At 55.4% G+C, this 24,186-nt stretch overlaps 1 protein-coding gene and 1 pseudogene across 3 annotated transcripts; one reads left to right on the top strand and one right to left on the bottom strand.

Annotated features, from left to right (window-relative positions):
- Positions 1 to 1,976: 1,976 nt before the first annotated feature.
- Positions 1,977 to 4,042, bottom strand: LOC118731323 (annotated as a pseudogene).
- NCLN (nicalin) lies at positions 3,961 to 24,106 on the top strand. 3 transcript variants are annotated; one of them, XM_036459812.2, is made up of 15 exons: positions 3,963 to 4,336; positions 10,377 to 10,567; positions 11,414 to 11,558; positions 13,094 to 13,188; positions 14,925 to 15,005; positions 17,068 to 17,171; positions 18,246 to 18,334; positions 18,415 to 18,554; positions 18,949 to 19,127; positions 20,664 to 20,751; positions 20,845 to 20,883; positions 20,966 to 21,126; positions 22,042 to 22,095; positions 22,224 to 22,302; positions 22,462 to 24,106. In XM_036459812.2, exons 1-15 carry the CDS (start codon positions 4,153 to 4,155, stop codon positions 22,519 to 22,521), a joined length of 1,689 nt encoding a protein of 562 aa, XP_036315705.1. In that variant the 5' UTR covers positions 3,963 to 4,152; the 3' UTR covers positions 22,522 to 24,106. The 3 variants fall into 3 exon arrangements, with proteins under 3 accessions (XP_036315706.1, XP_036315705.1, XP_036315704.1); XM_036459811.2 differs by having other exon boundaries at positions 3,964 to 4,336; positions 20,963 to 21,126; XM_036459813.2 differs by lacking the exon at positions 22,042 to 22,095 and having other exon boundaries at positions 3,961 to 4,336; positions 20,963 to 21,126.
- Positions 24,107 to 24,186: the final 80 nt, after the last annotated feature.

Raw genomic sequence — 24,186 nt, forward strand, 5'->3', positions numbered from 1 at the left:
ACCGGGTCACCCATCTGTCTCTTCCCCTGGACCGCAAGCTGTGACAATGAGATCTTGGTGGTGTCCGGGGCCTGGGAGCATGCAGATGCTCAGTGACCTGGAGCTTTGGAAGCACTGGATCAGCAGCACGCCTTCCACTGAGCCTCGGGAACCTCCCCCACTCCTCCTTCCCTACCCCAGCCTCTCTCTAACAGGGGCAGAATTGTCCCCAGAATCCTTATCTTCTGCTGGTTAGATGTCTCAGGTGTCCGCAACCCATTGTCATTCTCCAGCTCTGCTGAACACCCTGGGCTCAGCTTCTTCAGCTGTCAAATGAGGACACTGATGGCCTCTGCCTTCCTGGGATGTTGCTAACTTGAAACATAATAAGACCCTGGAACTATCATGTGTATGCTTTTAAATGAATAATAATAACAATGCCTTATTTATCACTCAGTGCCTAGGGTTGTGTAATCACTTTTGCTTTAACTCATGCAATCCTCACAAAACCTCTCCATTAACTCCATTTTATAGATGAGAAACTGAGGCCCAGAGAGGTTAGGTAACTTATTCAAGGTCACACAGCTGGAAGGCAGTAGAGCTGGGATTCAAAACCAGGCAAGTGGCTTTTTGATCTGCCTCTTGAATGAATGAATGAATGAATGAATACCAATTCCTTTCCTCCTTGGAAAACTCAAAAGCCATTTCATTCTTTGAAGGAGGACTAGTTGAACCTCCATATTTTAGACAGAAAAACAAAAGCTCAGGAGAGCAGGCAGCATGGGCAGCTCTAGGCAGCCATGTTCAGGCCCCTATCTTTTTGTTTTGTTTTGTTTTGTTAATCCTCACCCAAGGATTTTTTTTTTCATTGATTTCTTTTTTCCTTTAGAAAGAGTGGAAGGGAATGAGAGGGAGAAAGATAAACGTCTATATGAGAGAGACGCATCAACACATTGGTTGGTTGCCTCCATCATGCACCTAGACTGGGGCTGGAGATCGAACCTACAACCCAGATACATGTCCTTGACAGGGAATTGAACCTGTGACCTTACAGTGTGTAAGCTGGCACTCTAACCACTAAGCAACACTGGCTAGGGCCAGGCCCCTATCTTGACCTGTCTCTGGATGAATGTGTGTGTGTGTGTGTGTGTGTGTGTGTGTGTGTGTGATATATGTTCCTATCCTGGCCTGGAAGATTGGGGGTGCAGGTGAAAGAAGCAGGTAATAAACATTTGGTGCTGTGGGCCTGAATGACTTCTTGTCTCTTTCCCTGCGCTGCCAGGGCACTCCTGACTCCTCAGGCCTAGGACCTCCCTGGAGAGGCCTGCAGAATGGCTGGAAGAAAGGGAAGAAGAATGGCTAGGAAGGCTTGGCTGGTGTGTTGGAGCTTTCACTACTCACTCATTCACTTGTGTTAGGCTCTATTCTGGGCACTGAGGCTCCAGATATAAACAATCTGGTTTCTGCCTTCATCAAGGTCCCACCCTGGAGGAGGTGGCAATATTGAGCTAAGAAATGCCCAAGGACATCTCTCTGAGGAGCTAGCCATGCAGAAAAGTGGCAGAGCAGATGCATAGCCATGGGGCTGCACAAGCGGGTGTATTTTTATAATAGCAACCCTTACTGAGAGTTTCATGTGTGCCTTCCTCCTTCTGAGTCAGTTCATGTGCGTTATCTGATCAACTTCTTACACACCTCTTCGGCGAGTGGAAGAGTATTTTATTATTTCTTATATTTCTTTTTTTTTTTTTTGAGCTTTAAGATTTTTTTCTTTTTTTCTTTTAAAAAATATATTTTATTGATTTTGTACAGAGAGGAAGGGAGATAGAGAGTTAGAAACATCGATGAGAGAGAGTCATCGATCAGCTGCCTCTTGCACACCCCTACTGGGGATATGCCCGCAACCAAGGTACATGCCCTTGACCGGAATCGAACCCAGGTCCCTTCAGTCCCCAAGCCGACACTCTATCCATTGAGCCAAACTGGCCTCGGCAAGATTTTTTTTCTTCAACAGTCTGGTCCCTGATGGGGCCTCTCCACCTGCCCTCCCCAGCTCGGCTACAGTTCTGAACATCGCTCGATTTTGAGCAGCTCCACCTCGAACAAACACTAGGGTCACACCACCTGGGATCTTTGGAGGAGCACCCCGCTCTCCATACCCCAGCTCCGATGGGATCACCAGCTTCCGCTTCTCCCCCTCACACATCCCCAGCAGCCCCTGGTCCCAGCCCTTGATGACCTGGCCCATGCCCAGGGAGAAGACAAAGGGCTGGTTCTTTGGCAGGCTGCTGTCAAACTCCGTCCCATCTTCCAGCTTCCCCGTGTAGTGCATGTGCAGGACGCCCCCCTTGCGCGATTTGATGGGACAGTGGTCTACCCACTTCTTGACCCCGATCTGCAGTTTCCGCTTGCCCTCGGCCCCTGCAGCTATGGCCAGGGCACTCCTCACCGCGCTCCCGGAGTCAACTCATCGTGCCGCCGCCTCTGTTTTTCTTATATTTCTTATATATGAGGAAACTGAGGTTCAGATAGGTGGTGACTTGCCCAAGGTTACACAGATGGGAAGTGGAGGCGCTGGGACTTAAACCCAATGCTATTAATCAACTCAAATGCCACCATATCAGAGCCTGGGATATCAACATCTTGTGGGCCAGGGCTGTTGTATTCTTCACCCTGCGACCTCAGTCTTTCCATCTGTACAAGGGGGTGTGAGTTACTCATGCTTCTCAAGACGGGGGGTTCTTAGGGTGACCAGATTAGAAAATATAAACTTGAGCTGAAACTGGTTTGGCTCAGTGGTAGAGCGTCGGTCTGCGGACTGAAAGGTCCCGGGTTACAAACTTGAGACACACAGTTAAATTTCAGTTTCTGGTGAATAATTTTTTACTATTAAGGTGACCAGACGTCCCGCTTTTGGCAGGACAGTCCCGATTTTTAACAATTTGTCCTGCATCCCACGGCGTTTTAAAAAGTATCGCGATGCCCAAACCGGTTTGGCTCAGAGGATAGAGCGTTGGTCTGTGGACTCAAGGGTCCCAGGTTCGATTCTGGTCAAGGGCATGTACAATACTTTGGTTGTGGGCACATCCCCAGTAGGGGGTGTGCAAGAGGCAGCTGGTCGATGTTTCTAGCTCTCTATCTCTCTCCCTTCCTCTCTGTAAAAAATCAATAAAATATATATTAAAAAAAATAGAGACAAATTTAAAAAAATGTCGTGAGTTTTTAAAAATGCCCGGGATGCGGGACAAATTGTTAAAATTCGGGGCTGTCCCGCCAAAAGCGGGATGTCTGGTAACCTTACTATGATTATGACCCCAAAATGAATAAGCATGTCACCAATCTCTGCAAGAACTTCAGGTTCCAGACTACAAGTCCCATAATCCATTACGTCATCCCTTTAGGAACCTTCTATGATTTCTACATTCATTCATCCAAAAATTATATAGTTCACCCATTGTGTGCGAGGCTTTCTATTAGGTTCCGGGGGTACACCAATGCACAAAGAAGACTAAAGTCTTCGCCCTCATCGAAGTTTAACATCTATACTCCTTGGAAGTTTTAAGTGATTTTTTTCAGACTTCTGCAAGGAAGACTACACCTTCAATGATCCCCTGTGCTTGCTCTATGAAACTACAACTCCCAGGAGACCTAGCGCAACAAGCAGGCCCCTCCCTACATTACCCACTTTTTTTTTTTTTTTTTTTTTTTGGCTCGGTTCAAGGTCAAGTTCTACATCCGCAGTCACTTCCCCCTCCTCCCACAGCAAGGACAGGGTTTAAACAAATTCCACTTCAAATAGTTCTTTTTTTTAAGTCTCCGTATTTTCTGACTTGGAGTTTAAGTGAAACTTGAGCAGTTTTAGCCACACAGCCCACCACAGCTAGCCTTCTGGAGTAAAAAAGTGGGCCTACAACTCCCAGGCGGCTTCGCGCGCGCCGTGAGAAGTACGCCTCCCAGGAGGCAGCGCGGCGGGCGCGGGGCGGTCCGCGGCAGTGCCCGCAGGACCCCGGGGCGGGCCCGGGCTGCCCGGCGCCGCGTCCGCAGGACCCCGGCGGCTACCCATGTTGAGGTGAGTCTGCGGGAGCCGCCGCCGCCGCCACCGCCGCTGCCACCACTGCCGCCGCCGCTGTCCCGTCCAAGCCGCCGCTCTGCGCGGCTCCCCCGCCGGCCAGGATGCTGGAGGAAGCGGGCGAGGTGCTGGAGAACATGCTGAAGGCGTCGTGCCTGCCGCTCGGCTTCATCGTCTTCCTGCCCGCCGTGTTGCTGCTGGTGGCGCCGCCGCTGCCCGCCGCCGACGCGGCGCACGAGTTCACCGTCTACCGCATGCAGCAGTACGACCTGCAAGGGCAGCCCTACGGTGCGTGGATCCCGGCCTCCCTCCTGGCCTCCCCGGGTCCCCGCCTCCCCTCCGCCCCACTCCACGGCCCCTGGTTCAGCCGACCTCCTCTCGGCCTTCCCCGAGCCCAGGCTCCCCGAGCTGAGATGCCCCCTTCGCTCAAACCGGGTCTCTGCTTCCCGGGCCCTAGGACCCTCCTCCCCGGCCTGTCCTGCTGCCAGACCCTCGCCTAGCCCCATGTGAGTCAGAGCATGGGTGCCTGGATCTCCGCTAGGCCCCCAGCTCTCCGCCCAGTGCCCCAGGAATCCCCCGCGCTGGCTCCCGCATCTTCCCGGGGTCCCCTCGCCACTTCGCGGCTGGGCCAGCGTTGCGATGCCCAGGGTGTCCCTCCCTGGGCCACCACCGCGTGCCATCCTCTGCTCTGCTCCCAGAGCTTCACCCTCTGGCCTGGTGAGTTTGGAGGTGAGCCACCTCGCTTAGGGTCTGTGCCAGCAGAGCCGCCCCATGTGCCGCTCCAAGCAGCCCCTGCTTTCCACAGCCCCTGGGTACCTCGGTGTTCACATTCTGTTCCCCTCAGGACTCCAGAGCACAGGTCACCAACCCTAACCCTAACCTTAGCCCTAACCAAGGCCTGGCCCCCTGTCAGGGCCCATTTCTCTCCAGGCTCTGAGCTCTTCGAGGTCCCAGCTCATGAGCCAGATTCCTCAGAATTCCTTAGCCACACTCCGCTCCCCCTGTTTTGGCCCCAGGCCTTAGGTTCCTGAGGATCCCTGGACCCCATGTCTTGACCTTTCCTTTGGTGTTTATACCCCTCTTCCTCACTCCCAGTTTCCAGGAACTCCAGGATTTCTGTACTGTCCGGGCCTGGATCCTGCACAACTCCTTGGTCCCCCATTCCTGATTCTTCACCTGCTTGTGGTGGTCCTCACCCAAGCACCCAAGTTATCCTAAATTCCCTGATCTCTTTCCAACCACATGTCTGTATCTGTGGTTCCAGAACCTTCTGGCCTCTGGTTTCTCTTCCAGCCTGGTGCTTTAGGTCCCTTCTAGTCAAAGCCTGACTTCCTGATAAACGAGCCTCCCTCTCCAATTCTCTTGGTCCTCTCTCCTCTTGGACCACCTCAGGCCCAACCTGAGACCCCCTGAGGCCCCAAACCTTTGGAGGGGAAGTCCAGACTTCCCCTCAGTGCCCTAGCCACAGAGTTATGCTCTTTCTGTTCAGAGCAGTGGTTGTCACCAGGGTTCATTGGGTGATGACTTTATGATTGTCATACTGGGGGTGCTTTGAGTGGGTGGGGGCCAGGTGTCCTGCTTATCATCTCACAATGCCCAGGACGGCCCCACCCAGAGGAAGATCTGGCCCCAGGGCTGAGGGGAGAAACTTGGGGTTTCAGTGATGGTCCCGAGCCCGAGGCCTGGGCTCTGGAGGAGTAGGGGTGGGGCTAGGAGCGCTAATGGTGTGGGCACGTTTCTGTGTATTGACCTCCTGGAGGAAGGGTCTTGGCCAGTCTGCACAGTGGACCTTTTGTGATGGTGGATGGCTTCGGTGTTTTCACTCATATGGGAGCCACCAGCCCCAGGTGGCCACTGGGCAATTGAGATGTGGTTCATGCCATAGAAGGAGATTTTTTTTTTTAATTTCTTTATTGATTAAGGTATCACATATTTGTCTTCATCCCCCCTTCCCACCCCCCACCCCTCCCCACGCATGCCCCTACCTCCTTGTTGTCTTTGACCACTGCTTAGGCTTATATGTATGCACATGAATCCTTTGGTTGATCTCTCCCTTTTATAGAAGGAGATTTTTAGTGTTATTTAATTGTGATAAAGTCACATAATCACGTGTGACGGGTGGCTGCCATCCTGGTCGAGAGTTTTCATTGGTTTCCTGCAGGAATCCACAATCCAGAAGGCCCAGATCCTAAAACTCAATATAACCAATTTCTCCAGACCCTGAGTCTCAGTTCCTTCGGCTCACACCTGTCATTCTGCCCAACCCAAACGACTCACACTCAGAAGCCTTGCCAAGAGCCTCCTGTCCTCTCCCTCCCAACACACCCAGCTTCTCTCTCTGGACAGCTGTAATCTCACAGCCTGTACACCCCCAGCCCTGTCAGCACTGCCCTGCTTGCACCTGATGTGGCCTCCTTTCCCCCCTCCAAACCCACCCAGGAAGTGCTGGCTGACTTTGTGGAGCAAACAGGTGCCAAGGCACCATCTTTCGGAATGCAGAGCCATGCTCTCCATCTCCCTCCATTGCAGATCCTACGTAACCTCTCTCCCGGCCTCCTCTCCTTCCCTTAGTTGTTTTTTTTTCCGTTTTTTTTCCCCCTTCCCCTTTTCCCTCCATTTTCTAAGTCCTTTGCTCCTGACACTGGCATTCCCTCCCATTCTTTTTTTTTTTTTTTTTTTTTTTTTTTTATACTTGGTATCTCCCTCCACATTCCCCCTTTCTTGGCCCCCATCTTTGTTGCTCCTAGTGAGAAACACAGACACCTCTTGCTTGCCCTCTATGAGGCATTTTTAGAAAGTCTGACTTCCAGGGGTGATCGGAGGGGGCCTGGTGGGGCACCCACCCATTTTAGCCAAGTGCTGCTTATCTGCAGAGGAGGGAGACAGAGGTCTGGCTTGAGAAATCTGAATGAGGCTCTGCCAGTGGGGCTTGCATGTCCACACCCCCACACACCCTGCAATATTCCTGGCTCAGATATTGGGCAGACCTGGGGAGGAGCTGGTGGGATAGTTGGTGGAGGGGAGGCTCCTCAGGGGTCTGAGGTATTGCTGCTTATTGTTCAGCAACAGCAGCAGCAGGATTGGTGTGGCCGGAAGAAGCCCTGAGTCTCTCCCTGCCAGTGGTGCCTTTGAGAACTGGAGGGCTAGGTCACTGCTGATTGCAGTCTCCCCGGTGTCTTTCACGCCCTCTCCTAGAGTGCACGCCCCAGCTCCCCAACTCTGGTGCAATCCCGGCTCAGAGTGGCTCATTTCCCAACTTCCTGTTCGCTCCTCTTAAGAAACAGGGCTGGGCAGCTGCCCAGGAAGGAAAGGCGAGTGCTCTTGGTGCTGCTGCTGGGAATAGTACTGAGGGAAATACACCAGGAACAGGGCCGCAGGTGTGGCCTCCCCCCACCAGGTGGACTCTGGCCTTTCTGAGGTGGCTGCTGCTTTAACAGCACTTGTTTGGTGCTGGTGCACTGTGGCTCCACAGGCCCTAGGAGGTGAGGGTGTTAGTACCCCAGCACCATGCTGGGCAGACTTGCCAGGACTTCTTTACCTAGGATTGGCCCTTTAGCCATTGTTATAAATAAAGTTTTATTGGCACACAGCCACATCCACTAGTTGATGTGTTTCTGACAGCAGAACTGAATAGTCATGACAGAGCTGGTATGGCCCACCCAGGCAAGAGAGTTGATCCTTTGGTCCTCGATAGAAAAATTTGCAGGCTCCATAGTGGGAACCAGTAACATCTGTCTAGGTGTCCAGTGCCCTGTACCAGGCCTGAGCCTCTGCCGGTCTAGAGCAGGGATGTAGGAGGCTGTGCTGGCTTTAACTTCATATCAGTAAAGATGGTCTCTGCCCTTGGGGTGCTCAGAGTCTGGGGGACAGTCCCTGGCCTTCCTCTTATCCCCCTCCTTCCTTCTCTGGCCTTGCTTCCTCCCTCTGGAAATTGGGGTCCTGACTCCTGCCCTGTAGGAGTACCAGGCCCAGGGAGAAGATGCACACAGAAGGCTCTACAGGCTGCCCTTTATGTCCCCACCCCTGGGGTGACATTTGAGCCACCTCTGGGAGCCCGAGGGCCCAAAACAGGTGGGGCATGGAGGAGGGGCCTTCTGAGCATTCCAAGACTTTCAAGGGCATCTTGAAGGTCTTTGCTCCCCCCCCCCCCCCCCCCGCTTAAAGCAGAGAGAAGTTCCCCGGAGGATTGGGGTGGAGGCAGGGTACCCTGGCCCAGGGCATATGGCCCACCTTTACTCCTTGGTCGAATTTTATCCCCCTGCCAGAGATGGCCCTCCCTGTTCCCACCCGAGATGCTACCTCTCCTGTGTCCTCGGCCTTCTCTCCCCACCATCCTCTTAGGGCACGCCATTGGAAGCAAACCTTCTGTCCGCTTGCTCACTTTCCCAAAGAGCTCATTCCTGGAAAGCAGAGGCAGGGATCGAGGCTCCTGGCCCCGAGCCTGGGCTCGGTGTAGCCTAGCATAGGTCTGCATCTGTGCGTGCATGGATGGCGCCTCCCCTGAGCTGCTTCCACCTCCAGCATGGCTGAGGGCTGCCCCCCTGGGGGTGCCAGATCCCTTCTCCGTGTCCTCTGCTCACCGTGTGGGTCTCAAACTGGAGGCTCTGGGGGGCTCCATCCAGCCCCCCTGTGGTTAGGGTTTATTTGCTTGCTTCAGCCTGAGTCAGCCTGCAGCATGTGAAATGTTCTGGACTCCTTGCTTGCCTTTACAATTGGGGTGATTTGATATAAGAGTTGGGATTTCTGGCAGCATGTAAATGGCTCTGACACTGGGGGGCTGACTGAGCCCCCTTACCCAGCATTCCATTGCTCCCTTGCCCGGCTGGTGTGGCTCAGTTGGTTGAGCATTGTCCTGTGTACCAAAGGATTGCCAGTTCGATCCCTGATCGGGCACATACAGAGGGCAGCCAATTGATGTTTCTCTCTCTCTCCCTTCCTCTCTCAGCATGCCCTGGAGAGAGGATTTAAAAAGAGAAAAGATGGCCCCCAAGGGCCTGCCACTACTTCTGTGTACCTGTGGGGAGCTATGTAGACGTTATTGCCCCCTCCACAGTCCAGCATTTAACCTCAAAAGGGCTTCTTTGAGACGCCTTCCTCCAGAACTTCCAGGACACAGTGCTAACATGCTGTGCGCCCAGGGGCTGCCTTAGGAAAGCTCTCTGCGACCTCCTGGTTCTGACTGCCACTCTGATGGGGTGCGGGTTCAGCTGCCCATGGGAAGCTTGTGGGTGGCCAGGGTCCAGGCCAAGACTCGGCCTCTCCCTTCTTCCCTGAGTCCCTGGATCTTTCTTGAGCTCTTAGAAGAGAAGCAGAATATGGCGATTGAATGTACTAGTGGAGCAGATAGAAGTTTCTACCTGGGGCGACACTTGGAGATGTCTGGGAACATCCATTGGTTGTCACAACTGGGGGTGCTCCTGGCATCCAGTAGGTGGAGGAGGGGATGCTGCTCAACTCCCCACAGAGAACAACCCAACCCTAGTATCTACTTTGCTGAGTGGGAGAGACCCTGGCATTTCTGGAACTTTCTGAGGGTCACTGGGGGACTTAGTGTTTGTTCATTTGTTCTCCTGGCTGATGTTTATCAAGAATCTGTTGGGACAGCCCTAGCTTGTTTGGCTTAGTGGACAGAGCGTTGTCCTGCAGACTGAAGGGTCCCAGGTTCGAGTCTGGTCAGGGCACATGCTTGGGTTTCGGGCTCGATCCCCAGTAGGAGGTGTGCAGGAGGCAGCCAATCAATGATCCTCTCTCATCATTGATGTTTTATCTCTCTCTCTCCCTCTCCCTTCCTCTCTGAAATCAATAAAAATAGAAAAACAATAACACATGAATCTGTCAGTACGTACTAGTATGTGGCTGTGCTGGTGTTACTTTGCAGTGAATGAGGTCTCTGATCCCTGAATCCCAGTTTATATGAGGAATAGGTAGCCATAAACCTGCTGGGGCCCACCTAGAGGACTAACAATCAAGGCGATGTTAGAGCCCAGGAGGGAAGGGGGTGCTGGCAGGAGGGGGCCACCCGGCTCAGGGTAGCCAGGCCCGGAGTTTGGGTTTGCCCCAGGATTCTGGGAGTTGGGGGAGGGCGGGCCTGCAGATTTGTCCAGGGGGGAAAGTCTCAGCTTTCATTCGGTTCTCAAAAGGCCCTCCTGCAACTCTCCAGGGTTCACGTGGGCACTGCATTCAATGCAGTGGGGTGCTGGCCATGGCAGACATGTATTGGGGCATGTGGGCAGAGGGCTGGGGGGACTCTGGGGTTACTGAGTCGGTGTTCTCTGGGCAAGGCCTTGGACCCTGCTGAGGGAGCACCCACCCTTTGGCTCCCCCATAGGCACACGGAATGCAGTGCTCAACACGGAGGCGCGGACCATCGATGCAGACGTGTTGAGTCGCCGCTGCGTGCTCATGCGGTTGCTAGACTTCTCCTATGAGCAGTACCAGAAGGCTCTGCGGCAGTTGGCCGGTGCCGTGGTCATCATCCTGCCACGGGCCATGGCTGCCGTGCCCCAGGACGTCATTCGGGTGAGCCCCCGTTCCCCACCTTCTGTGCAGGCCAGGGTCCAGGAGCTCCTGTGGGCCAGGGGGCCCTGGGTTTGGAGTCAGCTGTGTGGCAAACCATTTCCCTGAGCCCTGGAGCCTTTGTCCTTCAGGAAGTGGATGGCACCTGATCCCCTTCACCATTGGCCCTATCCCCTGGAGTGACTCTGCAGGGGACACTGGGTAATGTTGGGACATCTGTGGTTGCCACAACTGGGGGTGCTTTTGGCATCAGGTGGGTGTCACCGGGGTGCTGTTCAACACCCCACAGAGAGTGACCTGGACTTGATGTCAGCAGTGCTGAGGGGCAGAGGTCTGCTTTGAATGAACAGGGTCTGATAGGATCCCCCAAGATTCTGCGATAAAGATGCTTTGCACGTGAGAAGGGGGTGTGGGGCAGTGGGGATTGGGTAGGGTCAGCAGTCCACATTTTCCAAAAGCCAGATCAGTGCCAGGCATGCAGTTTATGCCCACTGTCCATCTGGGGCCCTGCTGTCAGCTTAGGAAGCCAGCACCCATTGTCCACTTATTGCGAAGGATGTGATGGCCCACGTGTGTGAGGGTAGAACGGCTCCATTGCCTGTTCTCCCAGCCCACTTCCTCCCTGCTGGGTACCATCCAGGGGGCCCCTGGGCACCGCCCCACCTCACCTGTTCCTCCGTCTTCGTTGCACTTCCTGTCTCCTTCTTGCCCCTTCCTCTTTGGCGCAATCCTAGCCTTGTTAGCTGCCCAGAGGAAGCATTCTTTCAGGCCCTGGCCTGTCTGCCCTCCAGGGACAGCATTGGGCACCCCCCAGGCCATAAGTCACCTAACCGTGTGTCTCTTTCACAGCAATTCATGGAGATTGAGCCTGAGATGCTGGCCATGGAGACTATTGTTCCTGTGTACTTTGCTGTGGAAGATGAGGCCCTGCTCTCCATCTATGAGCAGACTCAGGCTGCCTCTGCCTCCCAGGGCTCCGCCTCTGCTGCCGAAGGTGTGTGGGGCTGCAGGAGCCCAGTGGGTTCATGGGGAGCCTTCCCTGTGGAGGTCCAGGGTCACATGGTGCCACTTCTGAAACCCTTAACACATCACCCATACTTAACAGTGCAAGTTACCAGGCCCTGCCCCAGACCTGCTGTGTCACAGTCCCTGGGCTGGGGGCCAGGACTCTGCATTTTATAGCCCCACCTTATGCCACCACTGATTTTCAGGCAGACAAAAGCTTTGGAGGGAGGTGTTTCCTGTCTTCAGCCTCTGGATGTTTATGGGAAACATGGCATCTATTCAGTTTTCTCTGTCCTTCCTGCTGAGTACATCAGGGTGGGTCAGCAGCGTTCCTGGGAGGAGGAGGAAACCTGCCTCCTATCCCATGGACCGGGGATGCTGTGGTGAGCTGGGAGCAGGAGGGAGATAGCAGAATTAGTCAAAGAAATGCAGCTGAAAGGAGCCACCTGACCCTCTGTTCTCACCTATTGAAACAGCAGGTGCAACAGGAGAAGAATACCCAGAACTGACAGGCGTGGGCAAGGCAGGAGGGCCTGTCCACACTGGGAGACTTGGCCCCGCTCCTGGGGAACAGTCTGGCAGTGTGTGGTTACGTTGTAAAAGGTTTGCTCTCCTGGCCAGAGATGAGCTGCATGGGATGCTAGATTGGGGGTTGACAAGCCACAGCTTTTAGCTGTCAGTGTAAAGAAAGCTTGATTGCCACTCTGCTGTGTCCATTTGTTCATGTGTGGTGGCTTTCACGGCAGCACAGTTGAATGGCTGTGGCAGAGAGAGCAGAAAATATTGCCTCTCTGGCTCTATAGGAAAAGGTTGTCAGCCCCTGGTTTGGATCAAAGTCTTGAAAGTATCTGTCTGCATTGTGGCAGCAGAAGAGTGGGTTTTTGGGAAGACCTAAATTTCCAGTCAGAGCAGAAGAGGGGAGGAATCCTCTACTTGTGGAATATTATGCATCCATTAAAATGACATCAAGGTAGAATTTTTGCAGCATGCCAAAATGCTTATTTAAACGGTGAGTGGGAAACATCCACAGTGGTTCCTTTGCTCACAGTGAGCAAGGTGGCACTGCCTTGTGTCTGGTCGTGAGCAAGCGAGTTCCAAAGCTTTGGAAACTTAGGCTGTTTGGGCCTTTGGTGATGGGCTGGTGGATCATAGGCCATCCGATAGGAGACTCCTGTTTCTGAATCACCTCTAGGATGACCATCTTCATGGGTGCTGAGTTGGTCCTTGGAAGGCTGGGTCAGGGGACATGAACATGCCTCTGTAAATTTGGAATGAAGTCCCAGGGTATTGTAGGGTGAGGGCACCCTGCCTGCTTGGGGTTGGGGTGACTGTTTCACCAGCTCTTATCTTGGACACCCAGGCTCTTTTCCATGTCCAGTCATCCCCTTGCTTTCTAGTTCATGTGGTCAGTTTTGCATATAGCTCTTTGCATAGACCATCTAGGGTCCAGGGTGTTGGGGTGATGAGGATGCTGGCTGTGGTCAGGGAACCCTTGGATTGATCCCTCACTGCTCCTGTCCCCAGTGCTGCTCCACACTGCCACTGCCAATGGCTTCCAGATGGTCACCAGCGGGGTCCAGAGCAAGGCCTTGAGTGACTGGCTCATCACCAGCGTGGAGGTGAGTGTGAACCCTGTTCCTCTGCCGAGTCCCTGGGAACTACTGCCTCCTCCTCAGAGCCCACCCTGGTGCCTATGGTCCAGTTAGGCCCATTACAGCTGAGCATAGTGGTCTCCTCGGCCCTCTGCTTGGGCCAGGCACTGCCTTCTGTACTAATGGGGCTTCTGTGGGCCCAAATTCCCAGGGACTTATACCACATGGTGCCAGGCTGCTTGGCAATGCCCCCCATGTCACTGTGCACACTCTGGTAGAAGTTGGGGTGCAGTCACTCCTCCTCTCCCACACCAAGTGAGTCTGCCTTAGAGCTGTTTGTCACACATAATCAGTTGAGCCCTGGCCGGTGTCCTTAGTGTAGGTCTTGGCCTGCACACCGAAGGGTTGCAGGTTTGATTCCCAGGCAAGGGCATGCACCTGGGTTGCAGGTTCGTTCCCAGCCCTGGTCGAGGTGTGTGTGGGAATAAACCAATCAGTGTGTCTCACATTGATGTTCTCTTCCTCCCTCCCTTCCACGTTCTCTAAAAATCATGGGGGGAATATCTGCTGAGCATTAACAGAAAAACAAAGTCAATCAAGAATCCCACTTCTTTCTGTAATTTCCCTTGAATTTCTCTCAAATTTCAGAGCGTCACTCAAGGACATCCAGGCTGAGGCCTGGAGCCAAGTGAAGTGGCAGTGAGGAGAGGACTCAGATTCCTGCAGAGATTGAGGGGGAGTTTGGGGGGTGGCAAGGCAGCTAGCAGGGCTGATAGGCTGATTCAGGATAAGGGGAGGCTGCTGCAGCCTCTGAGCAATTGATACAATAATCAGATGAATACGTTTTTTAAGCTGCATAAGAGATGGTGGTGATTTGGACAGAGAAAACTGTACTGGCCAGAGTCCTTGTTATCATACTCCCAGGGGGTCACAGCAGATGGAGCCATTGTGGGTCTGGTGGGTCCCTCTCGCATTAAAAAAAACTTTATTATTGATTTCAGAGGGGAAGGAAGAGGGAGAGATAGAAACATCAATGATGAGAGAGAATCATTGATTGGCTGCCTCCTGCAACCCAACACTGGGGATCAAGCCTGAAACCCGAGCATGTGTCCAGACTGGGAATTGAACAGGTGATTTCCTGGTTCATAGGTTAATGCTCAACCCCTGAGCCTCGCCAGTCGGACCCCTCTCACATTTGAGGCTCTGTTCCAACCTGCCAGCATGGTTGCCATGGTCTTTGGTTCCGCCATGAGTCCTCTGCCATTCCTGTTCTTCACGTGGGAAGCAGGGGGCAGGGAGGAAGTGGGGTGCTTGGCCTCCCTCCCACTGTCCGCAGCCAGTGCTGGGACCTGCAGTGGGGCTCGTAGGGCTCCTTTCCTGGCTGCACCATTTCTCCTTGTCAACAGGGCTCTGCCCTTCAGAACAGTGGCTTGGAGTGCGGCCTTTGAAGGGTGGGCTTGGTGTCCAGGGAGAAGCACACTCGGAAGATCGAGCAGATTCCTGTAGCTAGAGCTGTGGTCAGCAAACTGCAGCCCTTGGCCAAGCCTAAAGCCTAGCCGTCAGCCTATTTCTACAAAATTTCATCAGCACCTGGCCACGCCCATTCATTCACAGGTCACCCACAACTGACAAGTTATGACAGACCATAGAGCTAGCAAAGCTAAAATTACTCTCCTTCCCCGTCCTTCTGGGTCGGGTAGCCTAGGCTGTTCTGGGGGTCAGAACCCCAGCTGGCTGCCGCCTCACAGATTGTCTCTCCGCAGGGACGGCTGACGGGCCTGGGTGGAGAGGACCTGCCCACCATCGTCATTGTGGCTCACTACGATGCCTTTGGAGTGGCTCCTGTACGTATACGCTCGCCTCAGAGGAGGGGAGGGGGTGCCTTCCTCCCGCACTGCTCAGTCGCTCCGAGGCAGAAGCGGCTGTCTATGGGCAGCAGCTGTGGGCAGAGGAGCAGCGCCCACTCTGGAGCCCTTTAGGCACTGCCTCAGCTCCTCGAGGACCCTGCAGGGTGGGTGTCATCTTCCAGCTGAGACAGGCGAACCAGGGTGGGTCTCGTGGAGAGGGTTCCATTGCAGATGGGTGGCTGGGTCGGTATTAGAGTCCGGCGTGTCTGTTAGGGTCTCCAAGAGGCTCCGTCAATAACTCACCCAGGACTCAGCAGATGGTTGTCCTCAGGGCAGTAGTTCATACAGAGACAGTACTGAGCCCAGAGCAAAGCACTTGAGGCCGTCGGGGTGGGTACCTGGCACAGCTCCCAGAGTCCACAGTGTTCACCTATTCCTCCAAAACAAGATGTGACCATGCATGTGAGGTGCAGTCCGCAGGGGCTCACAGAGACCCAGTGCCCAGAGTTCTCACTGGGGACCCATCATACAGGCCCTTCTGCCTGGCAAGTACGAGATCCAGACTCCGGAGGAGAGCATGTGCACAGCATGAGTCATGTGTTGGCACAGACAGGTTATGTCCAGGAGCCCCTATCAGTGAGGGTGGTGGGAGCCCCCAGAGTCGAGTTCCAGACGTTGCCCAGGGCCGGCCTTGCAGACCAGCCTCTCTGAAGAGAGAAGTCTGAGGTGCGCTTAGCCCTCCTGCAGGCAGCAGGCATGCCTGGGCCACCTGTCCCAGCTCCCGGCATGGCGACACTGGGCCAGAGTGTAAATCTCCTTCCTTTGACAAGAAAGTCCTACTTTGGAAGAACAGCCAGCTGAATCGAACAGGAGCTGCTAGTGGTGGTTCTGCAGCCTTGTGTGAGCTTTTGACTGTGCCACCGACCAGTGACAGCTGTTCCGGGGCCACACCACCTGGAAGGCCAAGGCCATCCTTGAGAACACCTGGATCAGCCAGGGCCCAGAGACAGGCTCCTAGCAGTTAGAACAATGCTTCTCAGCGTGTTCATTATTCCTTTGTAGACACTTTTGTCCTAATTTCTGCCTGAAATTAAAAACACTTAAAAAAAAATATATAACTCCATAATGCAAAATTCACTTTTAAAAGCATACAGTGGTTTTTAATATAGTCACGAGGTTGTATAATAGGGGTGTCGAACTCAATCAGAGAAGGGGCCAAAATCTAAAATCCAGCCTAAATCGCGGGCCGAATGGTTTACTGAATAGTCATAAACTGTCATTGTGATGGAAACGCAGCGGAGTGCAGTGATGACAGCGCGGTGCAGGCCACATTGCAAGGCCTGGCGGGAAGGATTTGGCCTGCGGGCCTTGTGTTTGACACATGTGTTGTATAACCATCTCCACTCTCTAATTCCAGAACATTCCATCATCCCCACCCCTATTAGCAGTCTGGACGTTTCACATAAATGGAATCACACACTCTGTGTCTGGCTCTTCCTGAGCATCATGGTCCTTTTCCCCATGAATTTTACTTCTGTTGATACACTGTGTGTTGGTTAATGGACTGTGGCCTGCGGAGAGTCCTGAGCCATTATGGAATCCAAGATTTTTTTCTTTCCCCAAGAAACTGTCATGCCCCATTGGAGGACTGCTTTCAGTCGCAGAACCCAGATGAGTTGAGGGAAGGTGCAGAGGGCTGGTGGTCTGGCAGGAGGGAATCTGCTCCAAGCCCCCCCGCTAGTGAAGGGAGTGAGGGTCCAGGTGCAATGCTGAGGCTGCTGGTGGGGGCAGCCCTGGTGGCACAGCTCTGCCCGGCACAGGGCAGAGTTGCAGTGGGCAAGGAGGCTCAGAGTAGCATCAGTGTTCGGGCGCTCATCCCTGAGGACTTCGAGGTGCTGTCAGTCTGGGCTCTAAGCAGAGGAGGGGAGCCATCCCAGGTCTGCTGTACATGTGGACTGGGGACAAGGCTGCACAGGCAGAGTGCTGCAGGAGGAGGGCAGTGAGGCGCCATGCGTGGCTGGTGGGGGGTGACGGCTGGTCTTGTCTTGCTCGTCCACAGTGGCTGTCACATGGCGCAGACTCCAACGGGAGCGGCATCTCTGTGCTGCTGGAGCTCGCCCGCCTCTTCTCCAGGCTGTACACCTACAAGCGCACCCATGCTGCGTAAGTGATGGCCGGGAGGGCGGGCTGAGGGCCAGGTGGGCCACCTGCTGATGGTGGCCCAGGTGCAGTTCCAACCCCAGGAATAAGTGTCTGTATTGAGGGCTATCATAGGCGAGGCCCCTCCCACATTCATCCCCTGGAATCCGGCCCAGGAGTTGGGGATGCTTTCAGCTGTAAGTAGTAATAGAAACATCTAAAACAGTCACTTACACTAGTGTCCTTCTCTTGCCACTGTGGACGCTGGGCTGGGCTGCTCTTGTTTATTCGCCCACACATCACGCTGCCCTGGGGCAGAAAGGGGCTCAGCGAGAGTGTCCGTCTCCTAGAGCTGTTGTCACCAAACACCGCACATAGTAGCTAAAATAGCAAACAGTTATGCTCCCAGTTCTGGAGACCAGAAGGCCGAGATCAAGTTGTCACAGGCCATGCTCCCCACTAAGGCTCCGGGGCAGGGTCCTCCTGCCTTCCCACCTCCTGGGAGCTGCCTGCAGTCCTCAGAATTTCTTGGCTGTGGCTGTGTAACTCCATCTGTCTCTCCTTCCTCAGATGCCCCCTCTCTTTTCTCTCCTACAAGGACTGCTGTGGCCCTGGTGGGAGGGGTATGTGGAGGGTGAGGGAGGCCAGGGATACGGTCTTTAGTGGCAGCCCTGGCTTTAATCCTGCTTCAGGAAGAGCAGTGCTGATTCCTTTCACCTGTTCTTTCTGGGTTTGTTTCCTCATCGGTTGAGACCAGGTTGTCTCCTGGTTTTGAGAGCTCAGAGAAGCCTCTGGAACAGCGGTTCCCCCCTAGGTGACCCACCTAGGGGATACTAGACTGTCTGAGGGCGTCTGTGGCTGTCACACCTGGGCATGCTCCTGGCATCGAGCGGATGGAAGCCAGGAATGCTGCTCAGTGCACCGGAGTGCCAAGGGCCGTCCCACACAGGGATGGCCCGGTGCTGATCCGGAAGTGGGCAGTGCGAAGCCCTGCCCTAAGGGCTGGCCAGGAATTGGCACTTGGGGGAGACCACCTCCTCCTTGTTGAGGCCTTGGACACTCATCTGCCAAAGCTGACACCTCTCCTCCCCCCATCAGGTATAATCTCCTGTTCTTTGCGTCTGGAGGGGGCAAATTTAACTACCAGGGGACCAAGCGCTGGTTAGAAGACAACCTGGACCACACAGGTTAGTGGCCCCAGCTTTCCCGCTGTGTGGTCAGGGGCCCTGGTCCCCCCGACCCTGGCCAGCCCCTGCTGTTCCCGCAGATTCCAGCCTGCTCCAGGACAACGTGGCTTTCGTCCTCTGCCTGGACACCGTGGGCCGGGGCAACAGCCTGCACCTGCACGTGTCCAAGCCGCCCAGGGAGGGGACGCTGCAGCACGCCTTCCTGCGGGAGCTGGAGATGGTGGGTGATTCCAGGCCAGTCACGTGCCCATTTCACAGGCAGGCCCCCGGAGGCCCTGACAAGGGCAGCGGGGTATCACAAGGACTCGGGGGCAGATGGGATATCTGCGCTCTGTCCCCTGTTAGCTAGTGTTCACTAACAGCCAGCCATCAGAACAGGCGCTTTGCAAACCCTGGGACCTTGAGTGAGCCTCAGTCGGCTTCCTGGGAGGCAGTGGGTTTTCCCCCATTTCTAAATGTGGGAGGTTTGGGCAGGGACAGGGAACCCTTTGGCTCAGGATCCTGTGAACTTTTGTAGAATGAGCTCCGTGCGAGATGTCCCTCTGCAGACTTGTTGGGTGTGGCCGGGACCCCAGGGCAGCGGGTGGACTCCCTGACCCTGCCGTTCCACACAGGTGGCTGCTCACCAGTTCCCGGAGGTGCGCTTCTCGATGGTGCACAAGAAGATCAACCTGGCAGAGGACATCCTGGCCTGGGAGCACGAGCGCTTCGCCATCCGCCGGCTGCCTGCCTTCACCCTGTCCCACCTGGAGAGCCACCGCGACGGCCAGCGCAGCAGCATCATGGACGTGCGGTGAGTGCGGCCCCAGGCCTCCCACTGTGTCTCAGAGCTGTCTTTCTGTCTGGGTCCTACGAACAAACCCCATTCTTCCCGGGGGGGGGGGGGGGGGCTGGCAGTAGACAGGGATGCTGGAGGGAGCAAACCTGCCGTGTGGGCTGGGGGGTGGGGTGGCAGTAGTCTGGCAGCTCAAGAAACAGCTGGCTCCTCTGTGCTAACTCAGCGTGCGGGTGCTGGGGACAGGGACACAGCAAGGGCTTCCCCCCACCTCCAGCCCCTACGCATGACTTTTAGACCCTGAGCACCTGTGGCTTCTGCCCGCAGGCCTTTGCATGGCTGTGCTGCTGCCTGGCGAGCTGTGCCCTGTCTCCCTGGCCCCTCATGCTTCCTTGGGAGCCCTCCCCACCTACTTCTTTCTCACTCTTCTCTCTGACGCGGCTACCTCTGGCTTCCGTTGTTTCACATCCCATTAGTTCCCCCTGCTAGCATGGCAGCCCCCAGTGGGGATGGGGGTATTGGGAGCCAAACCCCGAGCCTGGGACAGTCTGCCTGTGCCCTCTCATTGGCCAACCCTGAGCAATGTCCTAGTCCCTGGACACACATCAGCTGGGGGAAAGTATGAGTGGTCCTGGATGGGTCTCAGCCCAGCCTGGTGACAGGCAAGACCCAGAGAGTGAGAACAGGCAGGCACAGCGGGAGCATCGGCTGGTCCGGGGGCTGGAGGGCTTCTTGGAGGAGGTGGCACTGAAACTGAGGGACATGAGTCAGGAGCAGAGTGTTCCAGGGCAGAGGAAGCTGAGAGCAAAGGAGAGTTGGAGGGAAAGAGGAATAGAGCCCGGAGAGTGAGTTTAGCCACCTCCCCCTGCTGCTCTCCTGTCCCAGAGGGTCCCAGCATCTCACACCCACTTGGATCAGTGGCAGTTTGCCTCCAGCGTTCCTCGTTTCGGGCTGTGTTGCCCATAATCCTTGGTGTCCCTTGGCTTGTGACTGCATCACCCCAATCTGTGTCACTTGTCACAAATTTTCCTCTTGTAAGGACATTCGCCATTGGACGTAGGGCCACCCTACTGTAGTGTGACCTCATCCTAACTAATCACATCTGCAAAGATCCTACTCCAAATCAGGTCATGTTCCCAGGTTCTGGTGGGTGTGAATTTGGGGGGCATATTGGATCCTAAGTGCTTGGTGTGAACTGCCTTCAACAACCTATGCAGGCAGGTCCTCTGACCACCCACGTTCCAGATGAGAAAACTGAGGCTCAGAAAGGTCCAGTCCATTCAGGCAGACACAAGGAGCCAGGCATGATTCTCTGAACCTGCAAATAACTCCCAAGGGTGTGGGCAGCCTTTCGAGGAGGGCAGGGTCCCCCTCAATTTTAAAGAAGAATCTGAGGTGTGGAGAGGTGCCCGCCCTGTCCAAGGAGACTGTTTCTTTTCTTATTTTTATTATCATTAGATACACGGTTGCTCTTGATTTTGGGTAATTATAAATGATGCTGATTCCAAATATATATAGATTTACCCCCCCCCCCCCCCCCAATCTGCCCCAAAGGTCCCGGGTTGATTCTAAAACCCTGACCCGCAACACAAGGCTCATTGCAGAGGCCCTGACTCGAGTCATCTACAACCTGACTGAGAAGGTGAGACCCCCCCCCCCCGCCCCCGTGGCTGCAGGCCCTCCATCCAGTGCACCGGTGGGTCGGGACTGAGAGCCTGTCCCTTCTTCTTTGCAGGGGACGCCCCCGGACATGCCCGTCTTCACGGAGCAGATGGTAACCGCTGGGCCGGGTGGGCAGGGGCCTGGGCCAGTGGGAGGAAGGGGTCCCTTGACCATGGCCATGTCCCTCGCAGCAGATCCAGCAGGAACAGCTGGACTCGGTGATGGACTGGCTCACCAACCAGCCCCGGGCTGCCCAGTTGGTGGACAAAGATGGCACGTTCCTCAACACACTGGAGCACTACCTGAGCCGCTACCTGAAGGAGGTGAAGCAGCACCACATCAAGGCTGACAAGCGGTGAGGCGCAGACGGCCCGCCCCGCACAGGCTCAGGAAGCATGCTCTTCTAGTCTTCTGCACCTCCCCCAGTGCCAGGCTGACAAATAAATAAAACCCTGGATGATAAGTTAAATGATAAGTAAAAAATTACAGGGTACTAGTTAAATTTGAGTTCCAGGTAAACAGCAAATTGTTTTTAGTATAAGTGTATCCCATGAAATGTTTGGGTATACTTTTCCCCAAAAGCCTATTCCGCATTCATCTGCATGCACAGAGAACACATGTCCCGTGTTTTACCTGGTAGCCCTGTCCTCCACCCTCCCTCTGGGCCTTTCGTGCTCCAGGCATCGGGTGGCTCGTACCCCGTCCCTGTCTGCCCGCAGGGTGCTCCTCCTCACCGTGGGCCCCCTGAGTTTTGTCTTCTTTCTGCTCAAGGCTCCCCAGCTCCCCAGCTGCACTGAGCAGGCACCTCAGGGGCCGTGATAGGAGAGGCACCTGTGGGTGTCCATGGGCAGGAGGTGTCCCCAGACTGCTCATGGCCCTTGCTGGCCTCCATCTTCCGTCCGAGTCATGGCACTCCCTGAAGCAGAGCGCTTCGAAGAAACGGGGGCTCAGAGTGGATTCCAGCCGAAACGAGGGTCTCTGCTTCTTGGGCCATGGTCCCCCACCCTCTATAGCAATACTTCCGAGGCCAGTGAACTTCCTACAGTCCCTGGATTCCATTTTAAAAGATTGTTTCAGCACCAAAACAGCAGTGGGGAAGGTGGTATTTCAGAATAAAGGACTGCCCTTTCCCAGGAGGAATAGTGGCAGCCTCGAGGAGACACACAGAGGGTGCTCCCTGCCCTGTCCCTGGGCTGTGGGACCTCCGGGTGGACTGGTATCTGGGGGCCGGCTGTCGGGGCGAGTCCACTGAGAACCCACTCTCTCCTAGGGACCCCGAGTTTGTCTTCTACGACCAGCTGAAGCAGGTGATGAATGCCTACAGGTGAGCTGCTCTGGACCAGGAGTCCTGTCCCCTGGGTTACCTGCCATCCAGGGGACTGTGGTCCACAGGACAGCCAGAGGGTGGCCAGTCCCTCCTCCTCCCTTGACCTCTAGCTCCTCTTTCTCCAGGGTCAAACCAGCCATTTTTGACCTGCTCCTGGCAGTCTGCATCGGCGCCTACCTCGGCATGGCCTATACCGCGGTCCAGGTGAGCTCACAGGGCGCAGGTGGGAGGGCGACCTGGCCAGGTGAGTTCTTGCCTCCATCCTGCCTAGAAGCATGTGGACTCCACAGTCTGGGCCTTCCTTGGTGGGATTTGTCCCTGCTCTCATTCCTGAACTCACTTGCACCCTCCCACTGCCTCCAGCACTTCGACCTCCTGTACAAAACAGTTCAGAGACTACTCCTGAAGGCCAAGACGCAGTGACGAGGCCCTGCCAGCACCATGTGCCCCTGCCCGCCACCCTCACCACCACCCCTGGCCTGCAGGGGCTCACCAAACCCCCGAATTACAGAGCTTTTCTGTGTTGCTCTTGAGGATTTAGGGGGTTCTTTCTCGTTTTTGTCTTCGAACTCCCTTGGAGGAGCATTTGGTAGAGTTTGGGGCCAGACCACGGACTTGGGAACAAGCGGTGGCTGAGCCTCTGGCCCGGGAGATGAAAGGAAGTTGCCCGGCACAGCCTTGGGCTCGCTCTGCTCGTGATGCCGCCACGGCTGGCACTGGCTCTGCGTCTGCCTCCACGCTGCCTCCACCCCCCTCAGTGTCTCGGATGCTCTCTTCATGTTGGTCTGAAGAGGGCAGCACCGGCCTCTGGGTCCCCAGCTTGTAGCTCCAGCCTTGGAATGTTATGTCTCCCTCCCTGGACCAGGGCTGAGGCTCATGTCTCCCAGAACCCCACTGGACAGTGGAGCCCTGAAGACCTGGAGGCCCCCGCCTCTCTCTCGCCTTCCTGCAGGGCCCCTGCGCTGTTCTCGTCACGGGCTTCTCTGCCTCTGCTCCCTTTCACTGCGCCCTAGGGAATGCCAGCATTTCCCCAGGCGTCTTCTCTGTTGGCTCCCAAAGGGAAACCGGGTGCCTTTGGCGGCCCCAGGCTCCAGAGGCAGTCCTCAAGGAGGCCCTGGAGGAGAGGCCCTGGCCCCTCTGCACACTCCCTTCTTAGCCCAACTGAGCCGTTTCCTCATCTGAAAAGGAGGGTGTGGTGTGAAACCATGTTGGGGCCTGGTGGGGGTTGTCAGGGCAGAGTGTTGGCTGCAGAAGATGCATCAGTAGGATCCAGAGGGGGAAAGTGTGGGCTCTGCAAGCCTCACCCAAGCCCGCAGTCTACAAACCAGGTGCCTCAGGGGCGTGAGCTTCTCTCCTGGTGGAGAGGAGGCTTCCAGCACTGGATGGACCTCAGGGAGATGCAGGTGTATCAATTCAGAGCAATATAATCAAGCAAGTGTTAGATGCTAAGGGGAGGGTCAGGACCAGGGAGGAGGGCTCCAGCCTCACCATGGAGGACTGAAGTGGTGTAAAGGGGCAAAAGGACCGGCTCTCCCCTCCCCACCCAGCCTGCTGTTGCCTCTTCCCCACAGCCCGCCCGCAGGAGGGACTGTCTGGGCTCTTCTGAGGGCTCTTGTCTGCCTCCATCTCCAGCCTCCCACCTTTGCCAAAGCAGTCCCTCAGAATGTCTGGCCGTCCTGTTCTCCAGCCTTCCGGGCCCCTGGCTGTTGGCTAAGTCGGGCCTCGGGAGAGGTCAGCGTGGGGGCCACAGGTTCTGCCTCGTTCCTCCTCCACCCTTCCTGGAGGGCTGTCTGCTTGACCACCTCTGGGGGCTCATGCTACAAGATGAGAAGTTGGATAGGGCGGGAGGGGGGAACTCATCTTTGCCCACATGGGACTGACCGGTGCGCCGTCTGGGATTGCCCAGCTAGTGCCCTCCTCCCCAGGTGGCTCCGGCCACTGTTCAGAGCTCAGGCTGGATGTGGGACACAGTCGGATGATCAGAAAATAAAGCCATATCGAACATTCAGCCTCATTGTCTGTCTGGGGGTGGGGCAGGCTGATTCTGAGGCTGTGAGGGGTTCTGTCAGGGCTCCCAGCGTCTGGCGT

The sequence above is a fragment of the Pipistrellus kuhlii genome, unplaced genomic scaffold, assembly GCF_014108245.1.
Source record: "Pipistrellus kuhlii isolate mPipKuh1 unplaced genomic scaffold, mPipKuh1.p scaffold_m20_p_30, whole genome shotgun sequence".
In the NCBI taxonomy this organism is placed as follows: Eukaryota; Metazoa; Chordata; class Mammalia; order Chiroptera; family Vespertilionidae; genus Pipistrellus; species Pipistrellus kuhlii.